Consider the following 15,733-nt stretch of genomic DNA (forward strand, 5'->3'; position numbering starts at 1 on the left):
GAAGGAGAATTCCTTCAGACCAGTTCTGGATCAAAAAATATTGAATCGTTATGTAAGGATACCAACATTCAAAATGGTAACTGTAAGGACTATCCTGCCTTTTGTTCAGCAAGGGCATTATATGTCTACAATAGATTTACAGGATGCATATCTGCATATTCCGATTCATCCAGATCACTATCAGTTTCTGAGATTCTCTTTCCTAGACAAGCATTACCAGTTTGTGGCTCTACCGTTTGGCCTAGCAACAGCTCCAAGAATTTTTACAAAGGTTCTCGGTGCCCTTCTGTCTGTAATCAGAGAACAGGGTATTGTGGTATTTCCTTATTTGGACGATATCTTGGTACTTGCTCAGTCTTCACTTTTAGCAGAATCTCATACGAATCGACTTGTGTTGTTTCTTCAAGATCATGGTTGGAGGATCAATTTACCAAAAAGTTCATTGATTCCTCAGACAAGGGTAACATTTTTAGGTTTCCAGATAGATTCAGTGTCCATGACTCTGTCTTTGACAGACAAGAGACGTCTAAAATTGATATCAGCTTGTCGAAACCTTCAGTCACAATCATTCCCTTCGGTAGCCTTATGCATGGAAATTCTAGGTCTTATGACTGCTGCATCGGACGCAATCGGACCTTTGCTCGTTTTCACATGCGACCTCTTCAGCTCTGTATGCTGAACCAGTGGTGCATAAAGATATCTCAATTAATATCTTTAAAACCGATTGTACGACACTCTCTGTCGTGGTGGACAGATCACCATTGTTTAGTTCAGGGGGCTTCTTTTGTTCTTCCGATTTGGACTGTAATTTCAACAGATGCAAGTCTTACAGGTTGGGGAGCTGTGTGGGGGTCTCTGACAGCACAAGGGGTTTGGGAATCTCAGGAGGTGAGATTACCAATCAATATTTTGGAACTCCGTGCAATTTTCAGAGCTCTTCAGTCATGGCCTCTTCTAAAGAGAGAATCGTTCATTTGTTTTCAGACAGACAATGTCACAACTGTGGCATACATCAATCATCAAGGAGGGACTCACAGTCCTCTGGCTATGAAAGAAGTATCTCGAATTCTGGTATGGGCGGAATCCAGCTCCTGTCTAGTTTCTGCGGTTCATATCCCAGGTATAGACAATTGGGAAGCGGATTATCTCAGTCGCCAAACGTTACATCCGGGCGAATGGTCTCTTCACCCAGAGGTATTTCTTCAGATTGTTCAAATGTGGGGACTTCCAGAAATAGATCTGATGGCCTCTCATCTAAACAAGAAATTTCCCAGGTATCTGTCCAGATCCAGGGATCCTCAAGCGGAAGCAGTGGATGCATTGTCACTTCCTTGGAAGTATCATCCTGCCTATATCTTTCCGCCTCTAGTTCTTCTTCCAAGAGTAATCTCCAAGATTCTGAAGGAATGCTCGTTTGTTCTGCTGGTAGCTCCAGCATGGCCTCACAGGTTTTGGTATGCGGATCTTGTCCGGATGGCCTCTTGCCAACCGTGGACTCTTCCGTTAAGACCAGACCTTCTGTCGCAAGGTCCTTTTTTCCATCAGGATCTCAAATCCTTAAATTTAAAGGTATGGAGATTGAACGCTTGATTCTTAGTCAAAGAGGTTTCTCTGACTCTGTGATTAATACTATGTTACAGGCTCGTAAATCTGTATCTAGAGAGATATATTATAGAGTCTGGAAGACTTATATTTCTTGGTGTCTTTCTCATCATTTTTCCTGGCATTCTTTTAGAATTCCGAGAATTTTACAGTTTCTTCAGGATGGTTTGGATAAAGGTTTGTCTGCAAGTTCCTTGAAAGGACAAATCTCTGCTCTTTCTGTTATTTTTCACAGAAAGATTGCTAGTCTTCCTGATATTCATTGTTTTGTACAAGCTTTGGTTCATATAAAACCTTTCATTAAGTCAATTTCTCCTCCTTGGAGTTTGAATTTGGTTCTGGGGGCTCTTCAAGCTCCTCCGTTTGAACCTATGCATTCATTGGACATTAAATTACTTTCTTGCAAAGTTTTGTTCCTTTTGGCCATCTCTTCTGCCAGAAGAGTTTCTGAATTATCTGCTCTTTCTTGTGAGTCTCCTTTTCTGATTTTTCACCAGGATAAGGCGGTGTTGCGAACTTCTTTTAAATTTTTACCTAAGGTTGTGAATTCTAACAACATTAGTAGAGAAATTGTGGTTCCTTCATTATGTCCTAATCCTAAGAATTCTAAGGAGAAATCATTGCATTCTTTGGATGTAGTTAGAGCTTTGAAATATTATGTTGAAGCTACTAAGAATTTCCGAAAGACTTCTAGTCTTTTTGTTATCTTTTCCGGTTCTAGGAAAGGTCAGAAGGCCTCTGCCATTTCTTTGGCATCTTGGTTGAAATCTTTAATTCATCATGCTTATGTCGAGTCGGGTAAAACTCCGCCTCAAAGGATTACAGCTCATTCTACTAGGTCAGTTTCTACTTCCTGGGCGTTTAGGAATGAAGCTTCGGTTGATCAGATTTGCAAAGCAGCAACTTGGTCTTCTTTGCATACTTTTACTAAATTCTACCATTTTGATGTGTTTTCTTCTTTTGAAGCTGTTTTTGGTAGAAAAGTACTTCAGGCAGCTGTTTCAGTTTGAATCTTCTGCTTATATTTTCAGTTTTTTTCTTTATAAGATTTAAACTTTATTTTTGGGTGTGGATTTTTTTCAGCGGAATTGGCTGTCTTTATTTTATCCCTCCCTCTCTAGTGACTCTTGCGTGGAAGATCCACATCTTGGGTAGTCATTATACCATACGTCACTAGCTCATGGACTCTTGCTAATTACATGAAAGAAAACATAATTTATGTAAGAACTTACCTGATAAATTCATTTCTTTCATATTAGCAAGAGTCCATGAGGCCCACCCTTTTTTGTGGTGGTTATGATTTTTTTGTATAAAGCACAATTATTCCAATTCCTTATATTTATGCTTCGCACTTTTTTCTTATCACCCCACTTCTTGGCTATTCGTTAAACTGATTTGTGGGTGTGGTGAGGGGTGTATTTATAGGCATTTTGAGGTTTGGGAAACTTTGCCCCTCCTGGTAGGAATGTATATCCCATACGTCACTAGCTCATGGACTCTTGCTAATATGAAAGAAATGAATTTATCAGGTAAGTTCTTACATAAATTATGTTATATATAGATATATATATATATATATATGTATATGTATGTATATATATGTATGTAGATATATATATACAGTATATATATATATATATATATATATATATATATATATATATATATATATATATATATATATATACATATACAGTACTGTGCAAAAGTCTTAGACAATGTTTTAATGATCATCCATATTTATTTTTCAGTCTCTTAAGTAAAAATACAGGAAATATATAGACAAAATATAAAAAAAACTATTTTCAGAATAAAATGCCTTCTTGAAGGCGAAAGTCGGTACTTAATGTGACCTCCCTTGGCACTAAGCACATCTTGAACTCTTTTGGGGAGACTATCCTGAAGTTTTCTGAAGTAATCTTATGGTATATTATGCTAGGCTTCTTTCAGCACTTCCCAGAGTTTGAGTTTTTCTTTAAATTTAGGTTGTCTGTTATTTATTTATTTTTCCAGAGGATCCCATACTACCTCTATAATATTCAGATCTGTGGAGGCCAGTCCATGATTGTCAGTGTTGTATCAGCTGTTTTTCTCTCCATATTTTATTGGCCTTCCAGTGCTTTTTTGCCCTTGACCTCTCCTGATTCTTTACATTTCTTTATAATAGCTTGAATACTGTCAGTTTCCCAGAGAGCTTCATTTCTTTCTATGGGCCAGGTAATCAAACATTCTCTAGTTTGTAGAAAGAGTATAGATCAGACTTCACAAGGGCTAAACTCACTGAATTTTCTAAGAAAAGGGGATGAACCTGGAAGTCAGAGAGATGACAGATGCATTCCATAGAAAGTAATTAATCTTTCTGTGATACATAATTTCACATGGGAGAGAGAAGGTAACTGGAGAACCAGTGGGGCTGATATAAAGCTTCAGTTTGCATGAAATACAAATTAAACTGAAATGTTTTCACTACAATTTAACTTGCCTTTGTCGATATTTTAGTATACGTATATTACTTTTCTGTGAGTTAAAATAAGTGTGTTGTGAATTTTCTTCATAAATGGAAAGAGTCCACAGCTGCATTCATTACTTTTGGGAAATAACAACCTGGCCACCAGGAGGAGGCAAAGACACCCCAGCCAAAGGCTTAAATACTCCTCCCACCCCCCTCATGCCCCAGTCATTCTTTGCCTTTCGTCCCAGGAGGTTGGCAGAGAAGTGTCAGAAGTTTTGTTTTGCCTCTTATGGAGGGTAGTACGCTTCAACATAGGACGGGAGTTTTAAGAAATCCTGTCAGTCTCTCAGTGAGGGCCTGGATGAAAGTTAGAGTCCGGAGATGCAGGGAGAGTCTTTCTGCAAAACCATCCCGACTTATATTAACAGCTCCACAAGCAATCGGCGTTGTTGAACTTCGCTTTGCTGCCTGCTTTCTTCTCTCAAGTCCATGGCGGAGGCACTGCTACTATTTGTCACACTTGAAGGGCTGTGTTCCTGTTCCATGGCATAGATTCCGGTAAGATCGTTTCATTTTACTTCATCAGATTGTACTGTAACTTATTTGCTTCCTGTAAGGTACTATCTTGCGGGACTTATTAAGTATATAATATAGGGCCTCAGTGAGGCTCCCTTGGTATCTTGGAATCGAGGATTAATATCTCCAGAGGGGGATTATTGAACAGGGTTTTTTTTAATCATGTTTGTTATGTGATTAAATCTGCTTATGTGTAGTGTTAACTAGGCTCTCGGCTTAGAACATAGGTCCTTTGGAAGTAACACGACCTTATGGTTGGGCGCGCTTTTTTTGGACTATATGGTTCACCTTGTGACTGGATGTGTTTAGGATCTGGTTTTCCATTTCCGCATTCCTGACCATGTGGCGACTGAAGAATTCTAGTCTGCTAGTGTCTGGTTCCTAGGAGGTGGTGAGTGCCCCAGCCATTGTGGGTGACAGGTGGCATTTAGAATTTTCTTTAGTCCATATTATTGTATTCGCTATCTATTTATGGAGGATTTTGATGCTGAGACTGTTCAAATTTCAGATTCAGATTCTTCGACTTGTGAAGAATGCGAATTGGCACCGTTGACACAGGTCAATCAGTTATGTTTGATATGCCGTATTAGAGCACCTTGTTCCTCGGGCTCGGGGAATCAAGGGTCCGCTGAGCCATCCATCTCTTGGGGTTCCCTACCGCTCCCTACTACTACCCATGTGGGTAACCCAGATTATGTTTATCCCTTCTTGCAGGGTGGCTTGTTCCCCCCGGAGGTTGCAGCTCGTTTTCATTTTCACATATTTTTGGCGATTATGCGTCTGCAAAGTCCAGAAATTCCAAAGTTTATTTGTGTTTGTGCTCGTGCCCTATTGTCCCGGATCTCCCAGCCTTGGGTGGGCCTATACAGTTCCCTGCGGGTGTAGCTGTCCCTGAGTGTTGTGCCTTTTGTTACAGAATACCGCGCCTTTGCGTGTTACTCAGACACATTTTTGAGTTATTAGAGGATCCTATCCTTAACGGATACGGGAATCCGCAGTATTCTACTTCGAATGGCTCACCTCATTAGACATGAGGGGATGACGTAATCTCCTTATTGTCGGTTATTGAGATCTTTCCCAGCTTTTGTTGAAAGATCAGGGTTCCGTTTGGCTGGTCCTGCGGGATGCCTGTTTCTTCTTGGGCATTTACCTACGGGTTGTCTTATATTTCCTTTATCCGGTTAGGATGACTTATTTTTGATTACCTGTTTCCTTTGGGAACTTTCTCTGGGATCGATTCTCGCTGTTTACTTCTGCAGAAGTTTGTTAAGGGACACGTTAGTCCTATGTTTTGTCTGTTATTCTCTTCCCCTCTGCGGGAGGATTTAGGCAGCTTGACAGTTATGGTCCTGTTCTGCCTGGCTGGTCCGGTTGAGGCACCAAGTGCTCACTTTATTATTGTGTTTCTCGTTTTTATTTTACAAGTTTCAGCTAAGCATTCTAACGAGGACTCGTGGCTCCGTGAGGCTGGAAGGATTGTTTCAGTCCTTATTGAGCCTTCAGGCTGGTTGACTGGGTCAGCGGCATTCTGCTGCATCACTCCTTTTGCTTCTGATTTTCTCGGGACCTAGAATATTCTTCCTCTCGTGGGAGGATTGGGGTTTTAGCGCCTCCTTGCCGCTGGTTTTAGGCAGTTTGGTCTTTCGGAGGCTCTAGGAATTGTCCTGTTGACGTGTTCCTTCCATGGTTCTCTCGTCAGTGAGACCTTGGACTTCTCCATGTGGGTTAGGTCTCCTTAGGCGGCCCTGGGTTTCCCTTCAGGAGATGGTTGCTCTCTTCTTTGAGACCCTTTGGATTTTGTCCGTTCCTCCATGTGAGTTGGATCTCCTTTGGGGACCTGAATTTCCCTTTGAGAGAGTTCTTTTGGACTCTGCTTAGAATTTTTCCCGGACCTGGGGATGTTCCACATCCTTGGTTTTAGGTACTCCTCTGTCTCGTATGGTGAGGTGGAGACTAGCTTTTGATCGAGTGACCTTGTCCTCATGGTATTCCCTTGCTTTGGGCGTCTTGTGGCAGTTGAACGCCTATGGGCTCTAGTGTCTTGGTTCGAGATGCCTTAGCTCCTTTGGAGCGCTGGACTTTGGCATGGGGTGCTCTCTTCCTTGGGTCGGGACTTGCAAGGTGTTCTTGTTCTCCGGGTTCTCCTGGATATTACATTAATATCTCCCTGTGGGTCTGTTTTCTATATCAGATGGGGTGTTTAAATTTCTAGGATATTGTTTGTTTTAAACAATTGGGGGCTCAAACCTGTCATCGTCCTGGTTCTTCCGGGTACTGAGGCTTTTGCTCAGCATTTTCCCTTGTGGATCCCGTTGCGGGTTGTTACTGGTCTTTTGAAGATCTAGGGCGGGTTCGGGGTTCTCCTGTTCTGGAATTTGGGCTATGATCTTTAGTCTGGCTAGTAGATCTGGTCACGGTTGGCCAGATTTCCTAAAGACTGCTACTCGTTGACTTTGTCTACGCTCAATGAACGGTTCCCCTGGACGGTTTGCTGAAGTAACCTGATGGCTTTGCGGTTCTGCATGCGAAGGGTTATAGGGTAACTGCTGCAGATAATGCAACCTGTCTGTGCACTAAGTTTTCAGGGGATTCCTTACAGGTTTATCTGCGTTGGAGAGTGCTCTCTGATTCAGCCTGAGGTCTTGTGTCTCGTGGGCAGGTGCTCCGTCTCTAATGGCCCCCTTTTTCTTGGGGGGGGGCTAGTTCTCCTATGGAGGCCTTGTTTTATGACTTTTCCTAGATTCAGGGGATGGAACAGAGGGTTGAACCTATGGAGAGAGGCATGCTCTCTGGGTTGTTCTGTTCTAGCTGGAGTCTTGCTGGCTCCGCATCGATATGGGCCTTTGCTAGACTCTTCTGGGTCTTCCGCGTTGTCAACTATCTTTACGGAGTTTCGAGTGGGTTCCCGTGCTCTGTGGTATTGCTGAAGCCATTTTTGCTGCTCTTTTGTGAGCGGTGTTGGGGTTCTTCTGTTCCCCTGGTTTCAGAGCAACTGACGCTTGGGCTGGCCTGGCTGGGAGTAGGTCCTGAGATATTTGTTCCTTGGCGGTGTAATGGGCCTAGTTGAGGTTCTATGCTTCTCCCCTATTGGGACCTGTGTGTCGGTCTAGCTGGGATGCCTAGAGGGTCCCTCTGTCTTGGAGTTTTTACAATCCTATATCTTGTTTAGCCGCATTTTACTTCTTCGTAAATATTCTCTCTTGGGTCGTCCTGATGACGGCTGCATGTTCTTGACCTGGGTGTTTACCTTGTCTGGGTCTTCTACACTTGAGGGTAAGTCTTCAGTTGTTGTTTTGGTGCTTCCTCTCGACATTGAGAGTAAAGATCGCTGTTCGGATGCTCAGTCCTAGACCTTTTGTTAGTGTTGGTCTGGGCGTTGCCTCCCCTTATTTGTCGTGGACCCATTTTGGTCTTTATGAGCTGGGCCCATTCTGGGGGTCTTCCTTTATGGAATTTTGTGGTGTCCTTTAAATTTCTTTAGATTTTTTTTTTCTTGCCCTGTCCCTTTGGGAGTTTTGGGCTGGTGTTCCCTTCGCTAGTAAGGGGTGTGTGGTTGGGGGCCGACCGCTGGGCGACGGTGTCTCCTGGAGGACTATTGGCTCAGTTGAGTCTGATTTTGCGGTCTCTAGCTAGGCTTCCGGACTATCTGCAGGTCAGTGTCCTTGGGGCTTTTTCCTTCAATGTTCTCGGCTTGCGGACATGGCGGCGTTTGGTTGGGTAGTGGTTTCAAGCCTGGTGCCCTCAGAATGGGCCGCCTCTTGGACCCTCCCGTCTTGGCATTCATTGTCCTCTATATCTTGGGTATTGTTTTCCCAAAAGTAATGAATGCAGCCGTGGACTCTTTCCATTTATGAAGAAAAACATAAATTATGCTTACCTAATAATTTTCTTTTCTTCAGATGGAAAGAGTCCACAGCTCCCCACCCGTATTTTTTCTGTGGGGAGTCTGTATTTCTATTCTTTTGGCACCTTTTCACCCTGTTATTTCTTCTACTGTCCCTTGTTCCTTGGCAGAATGACTGGGGGATGAGGGGAGTGGGAGGAGTACTTAAGCCTTTGGCTGGGGTGTCTTTGCCTCCTCCTAGTGGCCAGGTTCTTATTTCCCAAAAGTAATGAATGCAGCTGTGGACTCTTTCTATCTGAAGAGAAGAAAATTATCAGGTAAGCATAATTTATGTTTTTGAGCAAACTTCACCTGCACACAGCTGGCAAGATAAATCAGTGAGACTTTGCTTACAAAATTTCACAAGACTGGTGAGAGAGCTTCTGACATACCCTGGGATCTGCTCTGTCCCTCCCACTTTCTGATAAAAACTTTCAAAACAGAATCAGAATTTGTAAAATCACTGCAAGAGCTAAATCTAAATGTATTAAAATATAAATGAGAAAGAGGAAAGCTTAAATGCAATAAAACTGAAAGGACCAAATCTGAAATGTATAGAAATACAATGCAGAATGTACAAGTGTAACAAAACTCATAACATGCAGTGTTATATTGCAGTGGGCTTGTCTCTCCATACAGAAATGAGAAAGAGTGCTGGGTAGTTCCGACATTTTTCTTTTAAATATTCAGTGAGTTCAGTTCCTGTGAAGTCTGAACTGCAATTTCTCTCCAAGCTTGAGAATCCCTTGAATATCAGGACCCAAGTGTGTTGTAACATAAGTCCCCTGGGTATGATGCACACCTGTATGCAGTTACTAATAGCCTGTGGGCTAAGTGAGTGCAGTTTGTACTTACCTGAAAGCACCCACTCTACTGTGCTTACCCAGCTGCAGGAGTCCTGCTTCCAGTAGAAGTGCCCATAAAGGTTAGATAAAACAAATTCTGATACCTCAACAAGGCCAACACGAGAAGGCTGCAGGATAAAACCCAGTGACACACAAACTCCCACAGGAGATTTACTCTCATTGTTCATGATACTCCTCCACATCACTCTGTCCTATTCCCTGCTCTTTGAGGGTGATAGTGGGTCTCACATCAGTCTGAGGACCCCTGTCAACGAAGAATCTTGAGCACCTAAAACTTTAACCTTCTTCTGTGGAGGCAATAAATATAACTGAGATATACAGGGAAGTGGGAGAAATCAAATGCTCTTGGTATGTTGGGTATTTTTTGCCTGCCTTCTAGTGGACTGAAGTTTAATCCCACATGTGATGTGGACTTTCACCACGTTATGGAAGTAATCTACATTTCTAGCCATTATTTACCTTTTACTTTTATGCACCAATCTAGGTTACATATGACAATCTGACAGTATTTGAGCATTTGAAATGATTAAAATGTTATCTTTTCACAGGTTTTCTGACCAGGATGAGGAGAGCCGTCAGCTAACCCCATCTGAAGGAGAGGTTGACCAGGGGCTCTGCCAATCTCCTAAGAAAAGCTTCCTGCGCTCAGCCTCATTAGGTAACTCAGACTCCAGCCTCAAAGGACTGCTTTTGTACACATATTTACTGCTGTATTCCTGTTTGTGTGCCCTTGGTCAAATAGTTTCATTAAATCATAAACGTTAGTATTCAATGACAGGACAACCAAATCAATCTAACCCAAGAAATACACTGTATTGTAATTAAAGGGATATAAAACCCACATTTCTTTCATGATGCAGATAGAGCATGCAATTTTAAGCAAATTTCTAATTTGCTCCTATTATCAATTTTACATTTAGCCACCAATCAGCAAGCGCTACCTAGGTGCTGGGCCAAAAATGGGCCGGCTTCTAAGCTTACATTCCTGCTAATCAAATAAAGATACAAAGTGAACGAAGAAAAATTATAATATGAGTACATTAGAAAGTTGCTTAAAATTGCATGTTCTATCTGAATCATTAAAGAAAAAAATTGGGTTTCATATCCCTTTAATGTGCATATCTAGCCTAAATTTACCAAGAATAACAGCCTCCAGCCTCTGTAGCTATTTAATGAATAATGTAGGTATTGATGAGATTGTAGAGGTTGTTCAAATCTTAGTAAATCTAGGTGACTTTATATCTAGGTGTGTATTTTATATAGGACAAAGCAGGAAATACACACATTCCATATATGATTGTATATGATGCAAATTTAAAATAAAAAATGTCTAAAGCAAACAAAAACTAATATTTGCCAGCCTTGAAAACACTAAACAGGAAAATATGTGCCACAACAAATGTAGATTAGAAGGCACAATAATTAATTTGATAGAATGAAGGATAAAGATGTTGAAGGGGAAACTAACATTATCAGAGAAAAATATCTAACAAGAAAATGACTTAAGACCCCTGGCACTGCTTGCCACATCTTACATTGTTGATTATTTTGCCTTTCCTGGCAAAGAGCAGTTACATTTTTGTTTTGTGTTTGGAAATAATTTCATAAACAGATCTCTGTGGTTATAGGAATGCTGCTGTAAAAAGAGATTGTGGTAATGTTCAGTTATTAATGCAACAGCTGAGGCCTGCAGGTGGGAATATATTTAGGTTCTCACCAATTGAACATCTTTGCAGGCAGGAGAGCATCATTCCACTTGGAGTGCCTGAGGAGGTACAGGAACCAGGTGTCTGAAACCTCACCAAAAGCCGTCTTACCGCAGCTTCATCTGGTGCACCATCAGGTAGGGAGCCACAACAAATGCTACTGATTCATAACCACCAGAAGCCAAGAATAGCTCCCATCATCCCAGCACCAATCATGTCTTAAGAAACCTCTTTTTACAAAATACGTGAGCTATGAGAGCAGCATGTGCACCAAATAGTTGGAAAATATTTCATGACATTCATGTGTATTATTAGCTGCTGGGAATGAAGTCAAGGAGTAATACTACTCTCCTATGACTTCAAAATGAAACAGAAGAATAAACATATTCTTGTTAAGTTTCATTCATGCTTCCTTTTTTTCACACAATTTTTCCTTCATATCTAGCTTCTGCATTCTTTTTTAATCTAGTTCCTTATTACACTATCCTCTCCCTCTTTACATTCTCATTTGCATCAGTCCATGCCCAACATTCTTTTAACACAGATATCTCCTAAAAAATTCCTTTTCCCTGCAAACTACCACACACTAGCATAACCCCCATTTAGAGTTGAATCCATGGTGAGTTTTGTATATGTCACACATTTATAGATGGTAATTCAGTTTATATAAATACAGGACCAGTCACTTGAATAATGTTTACAATAATATGAAGTAATACATTGAGGGAATACATTTATTAAGTGTATATTTTCTCTTCCTATGTCTGCACACAGGCATTAGCTGTGGCTGGCCTCAGTCCCTTACTAAGAAGGAGTCATTCCCCTACAGCCTTCTCACGGCTATGTTCTACACCGCCTGCAACACCATGCTCGCGAGGATGGTCACAGCTAAACACACCAGCCCTGAGACTGCACGGAGAAACAGGGTCCCAAGGGAACCTGAACAGCAGCTTCCCCTCCATGCACTGCAGCGACTGCAGCCTCGGACGAGATCGTCCAGCCTCCCTCACAGTGCCCTGCCATTCCCGGGACCATGCCCGGCAGCACCATGGTAGTGCCAGCAGTCTAGTGGAAGCGGTATGTAGACAAATAGTTTATAGTAGAGGAAAAAAGTGAAACAAGCAATATATTATCTTACACACATATAAGAAATAGCATTACTTGGTCAGACTTCCGAGAAAATTCTGTCTCAGTAACACAAATCAGTTATGGTAATGTTGTAACTAATTGAAGTTGACCTATATATTAATAGACTGAATTGTTGTTCTGTAGGAAGCTGTCATACATAATCTTGCCACTCCAATATGAATCTTCAACAAAGAGGCAAAATATTTATTTCTCTAAGATGTTCAAAAAAGCCTGACAAACAAATTTACCAGATATTCATTCTAGAAGTGTCTAAATCTTTCTCTATTAAGTGTAAAGTCGTAACACCCAGCCTCAAGGACTCTAAAACCATGCAGGCTTCATAATATGTTAGACTAAAAAAAGCAACTGGAAAGAAGTACTATTCAAGTTGCTGACATGTATAATTAGAAGTGTGGAATGTTAAAGAACTACAAGATCCAATAACTGTCCTTTTATTATTGCTCTTTGGGACTCAGCTAGACACCTGCTACACTTCAAAAGTATAGATATTCTCCAAAATGTCATTCACTCCTACACTTCTCTCATAATTGGACCTATATGGGATAAAAGAGAAACTGTTTGAATCAATTCATTTGTTGTTAGTGGTATTACCATAGGATATACATAATTAATAATAGCTTGTTTTATGGCTAGCCACCACCCCAGGAGCAGTTTCTCTTTTCCTAGAATGTGCCTTTCCCAAAGATGGACTTTAATGCAGGCAATTCATTCCTGGACAACATATATGGCAAACCTAAGCATACATTGTAGCTTGGTGTGGGCTTCATTAGTGAGGTGCAGCCATATCCCGCTAGGCACACTGGGCAACAGGTCATGTCTGTTTGTTACTGCCATCACTCTTCGAAAGACTAATTTCTAATCTCTTTCACAGAGAAGAGCTTTCCTTCAGTATGTCTGTGTGATCCTGCTGATAAAGTCTAGCCCCAAAATACCAGGCAATCCCTCTCTGAATGAGAGATATGGCAACCCTAGATGTACATTATGCCGAAACATATATCTAGATTTGCTGTGGTTATTGAGGGATTGCCTGGTATTTCAAGGCTGGAGTTATAGACTGCAGGAACATTCCTCTCTCCGAAAGGCACATTCTAGGGAAAAAGAGGCTGCTTCTGGGGTCCTAGCTGTTTTCAGAGGTTAGAGGGGTAAAATGTTACTAAGTTGCCCTGTTGTATCATGCTGGTTTTTTAACTTTTTGAAGTAATAATAAAGAAGTATAGTTTTTCCAAGTGCTCCTCTACGTTGTTTTTCTTTTGTGCTTCTGGGGTCCTGACTAGCCATAGAACAAGATACTATGGTTTTAGATTTTATGAGTGGCGCTACCAAGCTGAGGGTACGAATAAAAATGCCTTAAATAAGTCTGTGTATATATTAATTACCATGTATCACACTTTGAGTAAACACTCTTAATGATAATGTTGTATAGCTTAAGATTGGCTTATATATGTATAATAAATCACAATGAATAAATTGTATATAAATAAATAAATATTTATTCAGTTACCCAATACTGATTCATTGTTATATTGGTGGTAAACAATATGTTAAAACATATAAATAGTAACAAGTTGTGGCCACAACTAATAAAGTTAAAAACAATTTCCCTAATACAGGCAATACCTTTGTTGATGTTAGACTTGCTTAGATAATTGCCTAATTCCTAAAAATAGTACGTGCAATAATTTTAAATACAATGTGCAAAGTGAAGGACAAAAAATTGTTTGCCAATTTTCAATGTTTTGATTGTTTGATCAATAATATTTGGTATTTGCCGGATTATAAAGTTCCAAAAAATTAAAAGTGTTCGTATTGAACCCTGAATTAATCCTTTAAAGTGAGGCATTAGTAGTCCATTTAGTGGATAGTCTCTGGTTCAATCCTGACGAACTTAGTGTGTCTGCTATGCAGCGTGGAAAATTAAAGATGAACAGTCTCAGTATGTGCAAGTGAACGGGTAAGTTATCCTGCAGTTTAAAAGATTGTGATGATGTGCAGATATTAAAATCCGGTAAGAACAATAATGTGTGTGCTGGTATTGAGATCCGGTTAGGACAATATTAGGCTTCAGTGCGGCTGTATACTTCTGCTGTTAGACAGACTTACCTGGCTGTGTTCCCTGACCAGCGTTGGTGCCGTACGCAGTGGAAATACTCACAGCTGCTTCACTGTCTTTAACAGCCTCAGTCCGTATGTTTACCGCTAGCTTGTCTGTAGATGAGGTTTGAATGTCGTTTACTTAATCCTCCCGGTTACGAGTCGTCCGGGTCTTTGAGGTTGGTTTGTCAGTTGGAAAAGTTTGATGACTCCACAAAATCTCCTTTCTACGCGTTTCAGCACCAGTAGTGCCTTTATCAAGATGTTTTCAGTGGAGTAGAAATGTTCCTTTTAAACAGTTCCAAATCCCTGTATGTAGGACCCGTATGATACAGCTGGGTCTTAAAGGTCTGTTGCTTAGAATGTTTATACCTAATTAGAACTATACTAATAATAGAGGGAGTAACTTGGTATACAACTAATATATATATATATATATATATACTGTATATATATATATATATATATATATATATATATATATATCTGAGTTTAAATTATATTCATTCCTCCTGTCTAAATCGCACTATATTCCCAGGGTAGTAGCATTATTCTGAGTTTATTATACAAATATATCCTAATAGCCAAAGGTGATACATAACCAATTAATAAAATTAATAAAGGGTTCTCTAATAAGGGATATGATTTAAATAAAAAAGGGGGAAAATGTTAAAAATGGATTAAAAATGTTAATGAAAAAAACTTATGGAAAATTCACGTTAAAAATCCATATTCGAAAAACCATTTTAAAAATTGTCATTAAGAATTCATATAAAAAATTCATATAAACATTCATATAGAAAAGGGTATGAAAAATTCGTACATATAGAATATGAAAAAAATGATCATATATAGAAAAAAATTAATATAAAAAATTAATATAAAGATTCATATAAGAGAATCATATATAAAAAATGTATTACATTTTTATTTTATTTTTTTCTTTTCTTTATATAACAAAGTCCATTTAAAGGGTCCATAGGGGAATAGACAAATATTTCATAACAATAGTTTAAAATATAGTCCATCATTATCCGTTAATGAGAACTATTGTATATCATTATCTTAATATTATAAGACAACTAGACTATAAACACAGGGCTACAATGAGGGATATTTAAAGAAGGGGATATTTAAAAAAGAGGGTATTTAAAAAGGAAGTTATATAAAAGGATTAAGATCTAATTCCACATTAAGCCCTCCTGGGGTAAGGGAAGCAAAATTTACAATAAGTTCTGCTTCAATCTGTAAAAGTTTAAGTGTAAGGTTGCCACCTCTCTTGGAGGTTATTTTCCTAAGTCCCCAAAATAACAATCCTTTTGTATCTTGATTGTGGGCTTTCTTAAAGTGGAGAGACAATAGATGGTCTTCAAATCCTCTTTCTATATTATTTAAATGCTGTCTTATT

The 15,733-nt window shown here is 39.9% G+C and overlaps 1 protein-coding gene across 1 annotated transcript in view; it reads left to right on the plus strand.

Annotated features, from left to right (window-relative positions):
• The window catches only part of CACNA1C (calcium voltage-gated channel subunit alpha1 C), a 1,426,303-nt gene that overhangs the window by 1,349,486 nt on the left and 61,084 nt on the right, over positions 1-15,733 (plus strand). Inside the window, 3 exon segments of the mRNA XM_053719677.1 lie at positions 9,928-10,037; positions 11,116-11,222; positions 11,860-12,162. Of these exon segments, the coding sequence (XP_053575652.1) occupies positions 9,928-10,037; positions 11,116-11,222; positions 11,860-12,162 (520 nt within the window).

Source organism: Bombina bombina, chromosome 6 (assembly GCF_027579735.1).
Source record: "Bombina bombina isolate aBomBom1 chromosome 6, aBomBom1.pri, whole genome shotgun sequence".
Classification (NCBI taxonomy): Eukaryota; Metazoa; Chordata; class Amphibia; order Anura; family Bombinatoridae; genus Bombina; species Bombina bombina.